Genomic DNA, 14259 nt, shown 5'->3' on the forward strand with positions numbered 1-14259 from the left:
GATGACAGGGGTGGAAACGCTTGAAAGAAGAGGGGGCCCCGTTAGAAGTTAGTTTCCTCGGGGTGGGCACTGCTCGAACAACAGCCAGGGAGGATGGGTGCAGGGGCTGATGGGCACCACTAGGGTCTGATGAGGGGGCGCGCAGACGGGGGGGCACAGAGCCCCTCAGGAGCTCGGTCACCGGAGGAAGAGCGGGAGGTGGGGCAGAGTGCAGATGGACGGCGCTCCTCCGGGTGAGTTGCAGAGTTTGGATGAACTGAGCCCACCCCCCACCCGTCAGCAGCAGACCCCGGAGCACACGAGGCAGGCTCGGTGGGGTTCTTGCAGAGTTCTGGTGCACCGTGTATAAGCGAACATCATAAAGAATAAACATATACGCCACGCGCGCAGCGCCACCTGTGGCTTCACCCTCTGCAAGCAACTGCCCGACGCTAGAAATCCAGCCGAGAAAGAGCAGTTTGGGCTTCAATTAACTAACGCTGCACAGCAAATGAACAGTGGCAGGATTTTCCCGGCTTCTTTAGTTTTCGAATGTGCTTCAGCCTGCAGTGCTGCTGGGGGTCCCGGGCAGTCCGTCCAGCCCCTCGCTCACGCGCAGTGCCAGGATCTGACCGGAAGAAAAGTGAACATGGAGCTAAAAAGAAACAAGAAATACGGCACAATCAGAGAGCATCTTGCTCCGGTCCGTGCAACTGTGCCCTGCCTACCTCTGGAGAGCTTACCCGAGTCAGACTCCACACGACTGTCGGGCCGCAAATCTGTAGGGAGGCATCCTCGTTTGATCCTGCTTGAGCCGCAGAAAAAAAAAATGGCGGCCGCAAGCTTCTAAAAATTTCGGATTCGGGGGCGTGTTTTGGTGTTCTGAGTGACGGGTGACGTCACAGGGCGAAAGAACGCCAAAAACACGCCCCCGAATCCGAAAGAGACAGGGCTTTATTCAAGTGACTCCCTTCTCCTCCAATGGCTGGCCTCCGTTTAGGAAGCCAGCCAATGGAGGAGAGATGGAGGACAGAGGCGGGTTCAAGCCCCGTACTGAAAATCCTTAAATCTCCGACCGGAGACTGCGCAAGCGCAGCCTTTAAGTCCGAGACCTAAAAACGAGGTGTAGAATGCCTTATGCATAGACTTTACATTGGGATGTATATAGCATTGCAGTTCATAGTTGGAACGTTAGTATTCCTGGAGCAGTCTCAAAGATGGTCGGCAATTTAAAAAATAAACTGATGAGGGGGAGAAAAAAGAGAAAAATACTTTGCTGTGCGTTTAAATATGAAAAACACCGGTTTACCTGATGAGAGAGCAGTGGAGGCGAGTGACAGCCACAAAATGGCATCCGCTCGTTTTTGTGAGGCAGAATCATCACCACTGCTGTTGGTGGGTTTTAAGTTGAAAATGTAGTCGGAACAGCTCCATATGTCGCTCCAACCTTTCAAGAAACCGTTTTTGGCACCTGCTAGCGTAAATAACCACAAATAAGGCTGACTTAATTGAAGAGGAGCTCCGCGTCAGAGCAGAGCTCAGGTGAAAGCCACCATCTAGAAGAGACGCGTGACCACGTCCCTGATCCAATCACATTTTAACCCACAATATCTTCAAAACCTCTCATGGCACTCAGGTGGATCACACAGTTCTGGACTTATGGTGACCAGTCTCAGCCATTAGAGGGAGAGCCACACATTAACTCAAAGACAAGGATGAGGAGTTTAGAATATGCCCTGTGTTTCACTGATAGCCAAATGACTTGTGGACGATAGGGAAGAGTACCTATGGGTCTGGGGAGTTTGAAAAGAGTGCAGGTGGTGGTATTCATAGGTAATAGAAGGGGCAGTGTTGAACGCAGGCCTTGCATCTGTTGTAGTATTCATAGAATGTGAACAGTAGTTATGTTAGCACCCTGATTAGCTCACGTGCATGGAGTGGAAGGTATAATCAGATGTACAGTTTCATGTGCAGAACTGAACAGCATACCACAAGTTGTTTACTTTCTGGTGCTAATGGCCTCCACAATATACTCTCTATTACAAACTGTCCAAATGACCATACTGTTTTGTTTCCTTGCAGATGATGCCTATAGATCTGACCTACAGGAGTCTTTTGAGCATCAACAGAGACTCACTAACAACCTTGTGTAAACCACAACTGAGCGGCAGTGCCATGCCAATGGACTCGCCACCGCCTGTCTGCACAGTTTTTTAAAGTACTTGGTCAAAACAAGATTTTAAACTTTGCCACAACTTTAAGAAATATAGCAAATGTTCAGAACATATCCAAAGGATTCAGGAACAAACCCTAACAGCCATGCGCCGAAGGAGAAGTGAATGCTTCAGAATATAGAGCATGTGCAGCACTTTGGAAGGACCTTCTTTGATCGCGAGTTAGTGCAGTGTAATGCAGTCTACACTGTGTTGCCTCAGGAACTTCTGTGCAAGGAGTGACATCTACGATGGCTAACAAAGCTCTCTTTGACTATGACTATGTCCTGCAAATAGGAGTTCCAATTAAATGCATGGAGAGAAACAATTGCATCAAAGAATTGTGCTCAACTTAAGTTCTATCTCGTGTGACCTCCATCTACCGTCACAACAGGTTTCATAGGATTTGTTCTCATCATCATTTGGATGTTCTCAAATGCATTCATTTGTGGCACAAACTTTCACACAAGCAAGTGGAATATTGCTTAACGCAAATCTTCTCTCTAATTTCATTGATCTACCTTAAAAATGTCTCAGAGAAAGTGGTAAATGTCCCAAATGCGGTGCTAACAGAAGACTATTTCCGCTCACCCAAAGCAATTGGGGGACATGTTGAAGAACACTTTTGCTCTTAGTATTTATTTTGCAGATAGTCATGCTGGAAATCGTCCGCAATACGTACTGTGTACTGTATATCCACAAAATCACTTGCAACTTATTTGTACAATGCAAGAGGCAGAGCAAACCTGAGCAATGTGGATTCCTTCCATTGCCTCAGTGGACTCCTCTGACTTTGCCTCCATCTTGCACTCCCAATATTACAGGCGCAGTAAAGTCGGCAACTGCAGCTTACCTTGCAAAACCATTCAGTTTTCTTAATAATCTCAAAGGTAGTATGCACGTTTCTTGTTGAGATTTTAAACTGAGGAAATTTGTTTTTGACACTCATAACACCAGCTCAGGGATTTAGGCAACCCCTGCTGTCCTACCTACATTTGGAAATAACCTTGATGATGATGTGTGTTGTATTGTGTACACTGTGATGATGCGGATAAAGCGAAATGTAAGAGTGACCCTGTTTGATAATATGAGCAGCAAGGAAGAGGCTCACTAGTGGAAATAAAAGCACAATTTAGATTTTTTTGGATTCAACCAATTTCAATGCAGCTCTATGTGTCTCAAGCAGAGTTTGTGTTTTTTTTCCAGTGAGGACCAATTACAAAGTGAAGGGCCATGAAACCTAGGGGTGTGGGTTATTTGAAAGTTGAAATTTGCAGAGTTTGTGACATTTTTATTGAAAGCTTAACAAAGAGATGAGGACAACTTATTCAAAAATAGGATTTGCTGGGCCCTGGAAAACTACGTTGTTTTGGAGACGAATTTTCTCTCACAAAGTTATTTTATGGAAAATCTCTCTCTTGAAATATTTTTTTCAGGAAATTTGACCATCAGCAATTCTGGAAGAGTGACACATTTTTGCAAATTTGTTACTATCACAAACTTTGCAGGCAAAATTGTACTTTCACACAGCACAATTGACACCTTTTGAAAGGAATTCTGAACAGACATCACTTAAATTCGTCAGTAGAATCAAACACGCTTTGGTCCTCAAAAATCATTCATTTCTGGTGTTGCCGTGCTGTGTTCAATATGTCAACTTTCATGCCTCACCTGTTGACGAGATGAGTTCTCCACATCATTCATAGCATTGGGAAAGACTGAAAGAAGCCAAGGTGCTCCCTAAATGTATTTTAACATTTAATAGATATGTTTTGTTGACTGGAACATTGTACTGTAATGATTCTATATTTGCAAATAGGGAACCAATAAAAGAGGACAACTGGTGGCATTAAGTTCCACCAAAGCAGGAGTGAATGTTGTTATTATTATAGTAATACGTTTAGGAAATAACTTCTGAAAGTTAGCCATAGAAACCACAAATGAAACAAGCATTTGCAATGCAACAGGTCTAGCATTTGTTAAAGTTAGAGATGTTGGCATTGTAAATGACAATGCCCTTTATTTATCTATTTAAAAAACAAACAAATAAAAGGCATTGTCATTTACAATGCTAATAGCTCAAACTCTCATAAATGCGAGCCCTATTGCATTGCAAATGCTTGTTTCTTCCAACCACAGCTTGTGGTTTTCTGCTTGCTGCGGTGCAAAGCTTCAATCTCTGTTCTTCCCCATAAATGAACATTATTCATTCTCGAGTAATAAAGAGGGATTGACTGGAAACGGAGCTCAAATTACGTTGAAAGTCTATTTGGATTACTGTATTACATTATATTCCTGTCACCTATTCTTAAACCATTTCTCAAGTAATTGTACGTTTTGTCCATTTGACCATACACCAATCAACACATATGCATTTACTAATCTTATATCTGCTGTGTCTACATAGCCCATGTACTTTAATGACTCTGGTGATGTCAAGAGGGATCTCATTTCATGAAGGGCCTTATCTGCATACACATTTTCCCATGCTTTCCATGTGGCAAAGGAAAGAGGCTGGGCTTAACCTACATAAATGACAGGGTAGCTAAAATGTCCCTTTTTGTCCGCAACCTGTGCCTGCCACTCGCATGTACCTTGACCTTTCACTGGGTCCACACAATGCCTTGAACCAGTCAGCATCTTCATGTGTGGTGTATGCAGTCCAGTGCAGATCGAATTTGAGACACAGAGAATGTATTTTTATCCTGTGAATAAGTTTCACGGCTCTCGCGTGGGCCGACTGCAGCGTACACACCATCTTGCTGAGCATGTGGTTTAAAGATGAGGTTATTCATGCTTTAGATTCTGTTCCATCTGGTAAAGTGGCTGGGCCGGATTTTCTTCCGGGAGGATTTTTAAAAAAATGTCAAACACAGTTGGCACCAACTATGCTGGAGATGTTTGGTCAGATTCAGAGGGGGGATCCCCCCTGCTTCGTGGAGGTATGCAAAAATTGTCATAAGAAAGGGAAATCGGCCACAGATCTCGGGGCTTATCAACCAATTACATTGATTAATAATGATGCCAAATTTTATTTGAAGAATTTGGCCAATAGATTGGGGTCTGTAATAAAAAAAAGTTGTGTCTCCTCAGCAACATGGTTTCGTCCTGGGTCGGGAAACAATAGTTGTTGAAACTACCAGGAGCCTAGAGGGTAAAGCTAGTCATAGGTCGCCCTCCACTCACGATGCAATTAATACACAATTGACCTAGACTTTATAGGCACTTATAAATTCATCCTTTTTAGATATACCATATGTTGCATAAACATTACAAATTTACTCCCCTTCCTTTAATTATTGGGGTAGTCGGTATATCCAGAAATTGTGCCTCCTTAAACATTCGCCCATTCCCTGAAAATAAAAATCCAGTTGCGAGACAACAAAAACACACACACCCTAGTGTCAAATTATAACACAGAAGGAACGAAAAAAGTGTGTGGGAACCAGACAGCTACTCACCAGGAGTGCCCTGTTCTCATCATTGGCACCATCAAGCTCGGAAAGGAAAAATGTGTCCAAGAAACACAAAACAAAAGTATTTTGGGAAAGTATGCAGTGAAAAAAGACCACAAAACAACCAATAAAGTGTCAAACAACATATAAACCACACAACAACACAGATATGCAATTTTATTCTGTCTCTTGTGTTGGGTGTGGAATCTAAAAAAAGTGAGTGTGGTTACTAACTATCCAACCAACACCACTTTACTTACCGACATGTTTCATTGCCATCAAACTTTTTGGCAATTTCTTCAGGGGGTCACACATATTAAAGCCACTGCATAAGGACAACATGGTCTTCATAACTGAAAAACAGATAAAAACACTTGTGTAACAACCTGTATATGGAACGTGTGCTACCTCATCCCAAAAGCATGTAACTCAACCTTATTTACCCTCACTCAGCCATCTGAACTCGTACCAGCCGGGAGGGTAGTAACCTCATGGAACTGAAACCCCGAACGTGGGTCATTGATCCTTCCCCTTTAATTTGCTGTGAGGGATTAAACAGAGAGACAGTGCACGCACTTAACTACTATGTTCCTGTCTCGTTGTAAAAAACGAATGAAAGGCCTCATATTCTCCCCAATCATTCAAATGAGTTGTCAGCTGGAATGGCTCGACCAGTCTTTTCGAGTGACGCGTCACCCTCTCGAAGTCCTAAACCACCCCGGAGCCCTTACTCCTTACCGCACTGGTGGAAGATGTCTAGCGTGGACTCAGCACATGTGTTATTCGAACACATACCTGTTCTATTTACGTTGGTTAGCAGGCGACTTATCGCGAGATACCGAGACCGCCATTTTGGACCGGGCAGGGTCCCTTTGTAATCAATATTCATGCCAGTCTCGGGACGAAATCTCACAGGGTCTCGACTCGATATCTAAACTTTTCAAGTTTTCTTATCTCGTTATGAAAAAATGTGACAGACCTCATATTTTCTCATATTTTCCCCGTCATTCAAGTATATTGTCAACTAAAATGACTCGGCCGGTCTTATCGAGTGCTGAGCCAACATCTCAAAGTTATAAGCCACCCCGGAGCCCTTACTCCTTACCGCACTGGTGGAGGATGTCTGGCGTGAACTCAGCCCGTGTGTACCTCAAACAGATCCCTGTTCTATATACATTAGTTTGGTGGCGTGTTCTCGCGAGGTGACACGGCCACCATTTTGGACCGGGCAAGATCCCTTTGTAATCAATCAATCTTTTAGGTCAATCAAAAAAAAAAAGATTGTCTTCCTGTGGTATTGACTTTCGATCCCTTGGCCACTAAAATTAGGCAGTCGACACGCAAGCACTTGGCTATCCTGTCTAATAAGGACTTCAAAATGCCACCTCCTAGATTCGCCTTTAAACGGTCTAGTAACCTGAAGGACAAATTAGTGCATACACGCACACAAACCCCGAAAGATACTAGCAGGACATGCCCCATAGGTCATCATCCATGTGGTACATGTTCGGTGTGCCCGCTTACCTCTAAGGTTACGAGCGTTACGTTGAAATCAGGCAGGGAATGGCATCTGAGGCAGTTCAGTAACAGTAACACCACCAATGTGGTATACAGGCTGGACTATGAGTGTGGACTACACTACATAGGCCTCACTACACGCAAAATAAAAACCCTCATTCAGTAGCATCTAAGCACCATAAAATCTGATAAACTAACTAAAAGTTGGTGCAACACTGCCACAGTAATAAACATTCATTTAAATGGTTAGTTTTAGAAAAAGTGACAGGAGATGCACGAACAGTTGAGCGATTACTCAACACGAAAGAGGCCAAATGGATTATTCAGGAAATGAGCGAAAAATTCGGGCTGAATGATTTACTGGAATGGAACAAAAATACATTGTATTTGAACAAACAGTATGACAGAACCTCTTTGGCATTCGTACGGGTGCTCACACGCAATCATAGGTGAGGAATATACTTTACATGTACCCCGGCTATAATAATATCTATAGTAACAATGTCCCCCCTATGCCTATGATGGCTGTTGTTGTAAATATGGCACGGGTCCATTTTTTCCAGCACTTTATGCCTGTCGCCGGAATCATGCGGAACCTAGTAATTTATGATTCCCGTAGGACCAACCAGTAATGATAAGTCTCAATTATGAAGCCGTCTGGTGCTATATTGGATTTGGAATGTCGTACATGAAGTGAGGAGTGGAGAGCCATATTAAAACGGGGGGGAGCTCCCATTTAATTATAACGCCTTAATGGGGATTTGGATTACTCCATGAAAATACGGTGCAATGTGGCGCCCTTCATCTATGAAAAATATTTTGGAATAATATTATCTATCGAAAACATTTGAAATACACTAGAAAATCATGTGATTACCTTTGTAGTGATTGATAAAGTTGATTGAAAAAGTTTTGATAGCGAGTTGAGATCCCGCTAAATTTTGTCCCAAAACCGGCAATAGCATTGATTACAATGGCATCTTGCCCGGTCCAAAATGGTGGCCGCGTCACCTCGCGAGAGCACGCCACCAAACTAATGTACATAGAACAGGGATCTGTTTTAGGTACACACGGGCTGAGTTCACGCCAGACATCCTCCACCAGTGCGGTAAGGAGTAAGGGCTCCGGGGTGGTTTATAACTTTGAGATGTTGGCTCAGCACTCGATAAGACCGGCCGAGTCATTTTAGTTGACAATATACTTGAATGACGGGGAAAATATGAGAAAATATGAGGTCTGTCACATTTTTTCATAACGAGATAAGAAAACTTGAAAAGTTTAGATATCGAGTCGAGATCCTGTGAGATTTCGTCCCAAGACCGGCATGAATATTGATTACAAAGGGACCCTGCCCGGTCCAAAATGGCGGTCTCGGTATCTCGCGATAACTCGCCAGCTAACCAACGTAAATAGAACAGGTATGTGTTCGAATAACACATGTGCTGAGTCCACGCTAGACATCTTCCACCAGTGCGGTAAGGAGTAAGGGCTCCCGGGTGGTTTAGGACTTCGAGAGGGTGGCGCGTCACTCGAAAAGACTGGTCGAGCCATTCCAGCTGACAACTCATTTGAATGATTGGGGAGAATATGAGGCCTTTCATTCGTTTTTTACAACGAGACAGGAACATAGTAGTTAAGTGCGTGCACTGTCTCTCTGTTTAATCCCTCACAGCAAATTGAAGGGGAAGGATAAATGACCCACGTTCGGGGTTTCAGTTCCATGAGGTTACTACCCTCCTGGCTGGTACGAGTTCAGATGGCCGAGTGAGGGTAAATAAGGTTGAGTTACATGCTTTTGGGATGAGGTAGCACACGTTCCATATGCAGGTTGTTACACAAGTGTTTTTATCTGTTTTTCAGTTGTGAAGACCATGTTGTCCTTATGCAGTGGCTTTAATATGTGTGACGCCCTGAAGAAATTGCCAAAAAGTTCAATGGCAATGAAACATGTCGGCAAGTAAAGTGGTGTTGGTTGGATAGTTAGTAACCACACTCACTTTTTTTAGATTACACACCCAACACAAGAGACAGAATAAAATTGCATATCTGTGTTGTTGTGTGGTTTATATGTTGTTTGACACTTTATTGGTTGTTTTGTGGTCTTTTTTCACTGCATACTTTCACAAAATGCCCCTTATGTAAAATTCTCCCGCTCACGCGACAAAGAGGCTCACAAATGGTTCTCTGCGGACCTCAAACAACTCAAACTAGAGGTCAGGCAAAAAGAGAGAATCTGGCGCAGAAATTATCTTCCACAAGATAAAGAGGTCTACTGCCTGAGCCGTCGTCTCTACCAAAAAACCATCCTTAAGAGGAAGACCGATTATTTTTCAGGCATAATTCTGAAATCCCAGAATCAAACTAAAGACATCTTTAGAATAGTGAACGACCTCTGTAATGATGAGCGTATGTCACTACCTATCGCACAATCTCAAGCTTTATGTGATGATTTGAATAATTACTTTATTAACAAAATCATTACAATCAAACAAAGTATACCACTACACCCTGCCAGCAACATTACTGAGGACACATACATGAATCCAGAGATCTTAGACCATATCCCCCCGATTGATTCCAAACAATTGTCGGAACTTCTTCAACGGATCAAATCAGGGTCACCTAATGATATCTGTCCCCCTTCTATCTTTAGAGAATTAGGCCTATCCCTCCCACATGCACTCCTGCCTATTCTCAATGAATCCCTCAGACAAGGCAGAGTCCCCACAGATTTTAAAAAAGCTCTCCTTATACCTTTGGTAAAAAAACAAGGGAAGGATCCTTCGGATCTTACAAACTACAGACCTATCTCCCTGCTGCCCTATCTCTCAAAGGTGTTGGAGGCTCATGTCTCTAAGAGTGTCTCTAATTTCATCGAGACCACCAACTACTTGGAGCCTAATCAAGCAGGGTTCCGCCCGGGTCACTCAACAGAGGCGGTGATCCTGGCGGTTCAGGACAACCTTAGAGCCAATGCGGATGTCGATACACACCAAGCCCTGGTGCTGCTTGACCTCTCGGCTGCATTCGACACGGTTGACTATGACATCTTGCTCAACCGTGTCGAACAGGCCGGCCTGAGAGGACCAGCGTTGAGCTGGATTACATCCTTTATCGAGGGCCGGACTCAGGCAATTCAACTGGGCAGCTTTATAGGCACTAGGCATACGTCCACCTGCGGAGTTCCCCAGGGGTCGTCATTATCCCCCTTATTATTTAATCTTTATCTCCGCCCTCTTCTTTATTCCCTTAAGAAGTTTAAAGTCACGGTGTTCAACTACGCGGACGACTTACAGCTATTATTTCATCTGAACATCCCTGATGCTGTGTCCGAATTTCAGAACACCATGAAACACATCCAATGCTGGATGAACGAAAACCATCTAAAACTCAACCCGGGCAAAACAGAACTACTTTTGCCCGGGAACAGTTTATCCAGCTGGAGTGTTAACTTCTGGCCAGCAGACCTGGGCATCCCCCCTGTAAGGTCCACTGCTGTAAAGAGCCTAGGCATCACGCTCCACTCGGACCTGTCCTTAAAAACCCAGGTGGGCGCCGTGGTCTCAGCAAGCTTTTTCCAAATGAGGAAAATAAAAAAAATTGCTCACCTCCTCACCCAGTCTGCCTTAATCCAGGTTACTATCGCCTTGGTCATGTCCCGCCTGGACTATTCCAACAGCGTCTATCTGGGACTTCCAGTGGGCCTGTTGAAGAGACTTCAACTTGTCCAGAATCAGGCGGCTAGACTCATTTTACAACAGCCAAAATGGTCTTCTATTAAACCAGGACTAGAAAAGCTACACTGGCTTCCGATTTCCCAGCGCATAGCCTTTAAAGTAGGTTGTATCACCTTCAAGGCCACACAAGATAAAGGCCCTGCCTTTATTCATCGTCTGATTTCTAAATATATACCCACCAGAAGTCTGCGCTCTGCTCATAAATCCCTACTGGAGGTGTCTCGCTTTAAAAGGAAGCGACAGGGAGGCTGCTGCTTTCGCCATCTAGCAGCCTCACTTTGGAACTCTATCCCCTTACCGATTAGGCAGAGTAAGGATGTACTCACCTTTCGTAAGGGATTAAAAACTTGGCTGTTCTCTCAAGCCTACCATTAGCCATTGTTAGCTTAGTGTTATGTTGGACGGATTCTTCACTTTTCCTATAGCGCCATGAAGCCCACGGGCGTACGAGCGCTTTGCAAATTGATTTTAACATAACATAACATAACATAAAATACTTTTCTTTTGTGTTTCTTGGACACATTTTTCCTTTCCGAGCTTGATGGTGCCAATGATGAGAACAGGGCACTCCGGGTGAGTAGCTGTCAGGTTCCCGTTGGTGGTGCGCCCATGAGGTGCCATCTCGCTCCCACACACTTTTTTCGTTCCTTCTGTGTTATAATTTGACACTAGGGTGTGTGTGTTTTTGTTGTCTCGCAACTGGATTTTTATTTTCAGGGAATGGGCGAATGTTTAAGGAGGCACAATTTCTGGATATACCGACTACCACAATAATTAAAGGAAGGGGAGGAAATTTGTAATGTTTATGCAACATATGGTATATCTAAAAAGGATGAATTTATAAGTGCCTATAAAGTCTAGGTCAATTGTGTATTAATTGCATCGGGAAACAATAGACCATATTCGCAGAGCAATAACTTTATTTGATTATACCAAGGTGACAGGAGACCCTATGGCCCTAATTTTATTGGACGCCGAAAAGGCATTTGATAGGGTCTCCTGTCCCTTTTTAAGGGCGGCTATGAAATATTATGGTATTGGGGAGGGTTGTATACGGGCGGTCCAAAGCATGTATAAAGATCCAATCGCCAAGATGGTACTGATGAGAACACAGTCAGGGGAGATCAATATAAGGCGTGGCACTAGACAAGGGTGCCCTTGTTCTCCCTTGCTATTTGCAATTTATATTGATCCGTTAATAAGATTGATACAGGAGAGCCAGGCAATACTCCCAGTCTCTGCTCGAGGGGGAGATGTAAAAATTTTAGGGTATGCGGATGACCTAGCTATTACCACGTCTGCACCACAGCAGGCGTTGGAGGAAATAGGCACGTTAACATCACAATTCGGCAGAGTCTCCGGCTACCATCTGAATGAAAGTAAAACGCAAATAGTTATTAATGATAAGGTAGATCTTATGGACCAACGTATTGTAGCAAATGCTAGGTATCTAGGTGTTGAGATAAGCTCCAACCCTAATGCTATTGTAGATCTAAACCTTGCTCCACTATTATGTAATATGAAATTAGATACTAAGAGGATGAGTAATCTCCATCTGACGCTTATTGGAAGATGTAATGTTATCAAAATGATTTGTTTTTTCCAAAATACTATATTATTTTAGAGCTATTCCTTTGGAATTCAACAAGACCTAGTTTCGGAAATTTGACCAGGTAGTGTTGTGGTTTTTATGGGCGGGGCAGCGCCCAAGACGGGCAATAAGGTTCATGACTTTACCCAGAGATCGGGGAGGCTGGTCTGTCCCTAATTTCCAAACGTATTATTGGGCTATCACATTGAAGTACTTAGGGGAGCTGGTGAATGGGGGTCATCTGGGTAGCTCAGAAATCTCTATCTTTCAATTAATTTGCGGGGCAGAAGCAAGGGGCCTTCTATTTAGGTAGATCGATTTCACATACTACAAGAGGGTTACATTTAAGGTCCTGATAGGGGCTTATAAAGTATGGACTGCAGTCAGGAAAAGGCTTGAGATTGGGCGGCTCCATAGGTATTCCCCTTTATCCAGCAATAATGCTTCACTTCCGGAAATTTTCCATGATGCATACTTTAGAAGATGGGGTGATAGAGGTATTCACTATTAGGGGATCTTCTATGTGGTGTGAACCTACTTTCCTTTGATACTCTCAAAGAAAGATTCGGCATAGAGAACAAGGATTTTTTCAAATATTTAAAAATTCAGGATTTTTTTGATAAAAAATGTCCGAATCGGAATCGAATCCCGCTATTTGATTTGCTTAATCGTAATCAGCTGGGAACGGCTGCCATTTATAAATTCATTACTGATAGAATGGGGGATGACCTTACAAGGCACTTTGATAGATGGCAAACAGCTTTACAGGCAGGACAGGGGGAGTGTGAGGATTCTTTGTTGCTCAGCCAAACATCATGTATGTCAGCCAATTTGCAAGTGCAATGCTTTAAAACCTGGTGTGATATTTATGTAAGCCCTGCACGTATTTATCGATGGGGGGGGGGGCACTACAGGGATACATTGTCCACGCTGCGGGCTGTTGGCCGAGGATAGCACACATATGTTTGCTACATGCCCAGGTCTTTCCAAAGTATTATCTAAAATCGAACGACTGGGGTCTATATTGGGCTACATGGTGTCACTGACCCCGCAGGTTATAATGTTGGGAATATCTAATCAAGCCATGGAAGAAACTGACAGAAAAATTGTGTTTATCACAATGGCGGTATTTCGTTTGTGTTTGGCTACGGTATGGCTTGGTGCAGATCCCCGACGGAATATGTTTGGTTTAGTAAACTTTTAACTATATATAACTGGGAGATTGCGGTGTATTAAAGGAAGGGGAGGCGGGCAAGGGAGAGAGGGGAGAAATTGGGGTTGTCTTTAACCAATTGGCTTATTAAGGAGGTATGAATGACCTTTGTTTTCGGTATGTTTATCTATATTTTCATTATCCTTCCTTTCGGTTTTTTTAATTTTCTTTCTTAGGAAGATGGATCCATCTGGGCAGGGGTCGAAAATAAATAAAATAAATAAAGATGAAGCCTCAAACCTAAGATGCAGAGTGTTCTGTAGGGCAGCACGAGAAATGGACTGTAACTTATACTGTAAAATATCAGAGGAGTTTTCTCTAGACACATTTGCATAGTCACGACCAAATTCTTATTAGTGTGCTAAAGATGCTTATGCAAATCCTTGGTGTGTCTGAAGGCAGGGCACCATACGTCACTACTTTATTTAAGGCAAAAAAGTGTAATATTTATCAGACCACATGCCTCCTTAGGAGAGAGCGGCAAGGGCGGGAGGAAGCGAGGAAACATAGACACTCCTCAGAAACCATCCAGATAAAACAGGCTGAAGGTCAC

At 43.4% G+C, this 14259-nt stretch overlaps 1 protein-coding gene across 1 annotated transcript in view; it reads left to right on the forward strand.

Moving 5' to 3' along the window:
- Positions 1-4056, forward strand: part of LOXL4 (lysyl oxidase like 4) — a 231339-nt gene extending 227283 nt beyond the window's left edge. The window contains exon 15 of the mRNA XM_078643561.1: positions 2062-4056. Coding sequence (XP_078499687.1) covers positions 2062-2132 — 71 coding nt within the window. The 3' untranslated portion in view covers positions 2133-4056. The remainder of the gene's footprint in view (positions 1-2061) is intronic.
- Positions 4057-14259: the final 10203 nt, after the last annotated feature.

This window comes from Lissotriton helveticus, chromosome 5_1, assembly GCF_964261635.1.
Source record: "Lissotriton helveticus chromosome 5_1, aLisHel1.1, whole genome shotgun sequence".
Taxonomy (NCBI): Eukaryota; Metazoa; Chordata; class Amphibia; order Caudata; family Salamandridae; genus Lissotriton; species Lissotriton helveticus.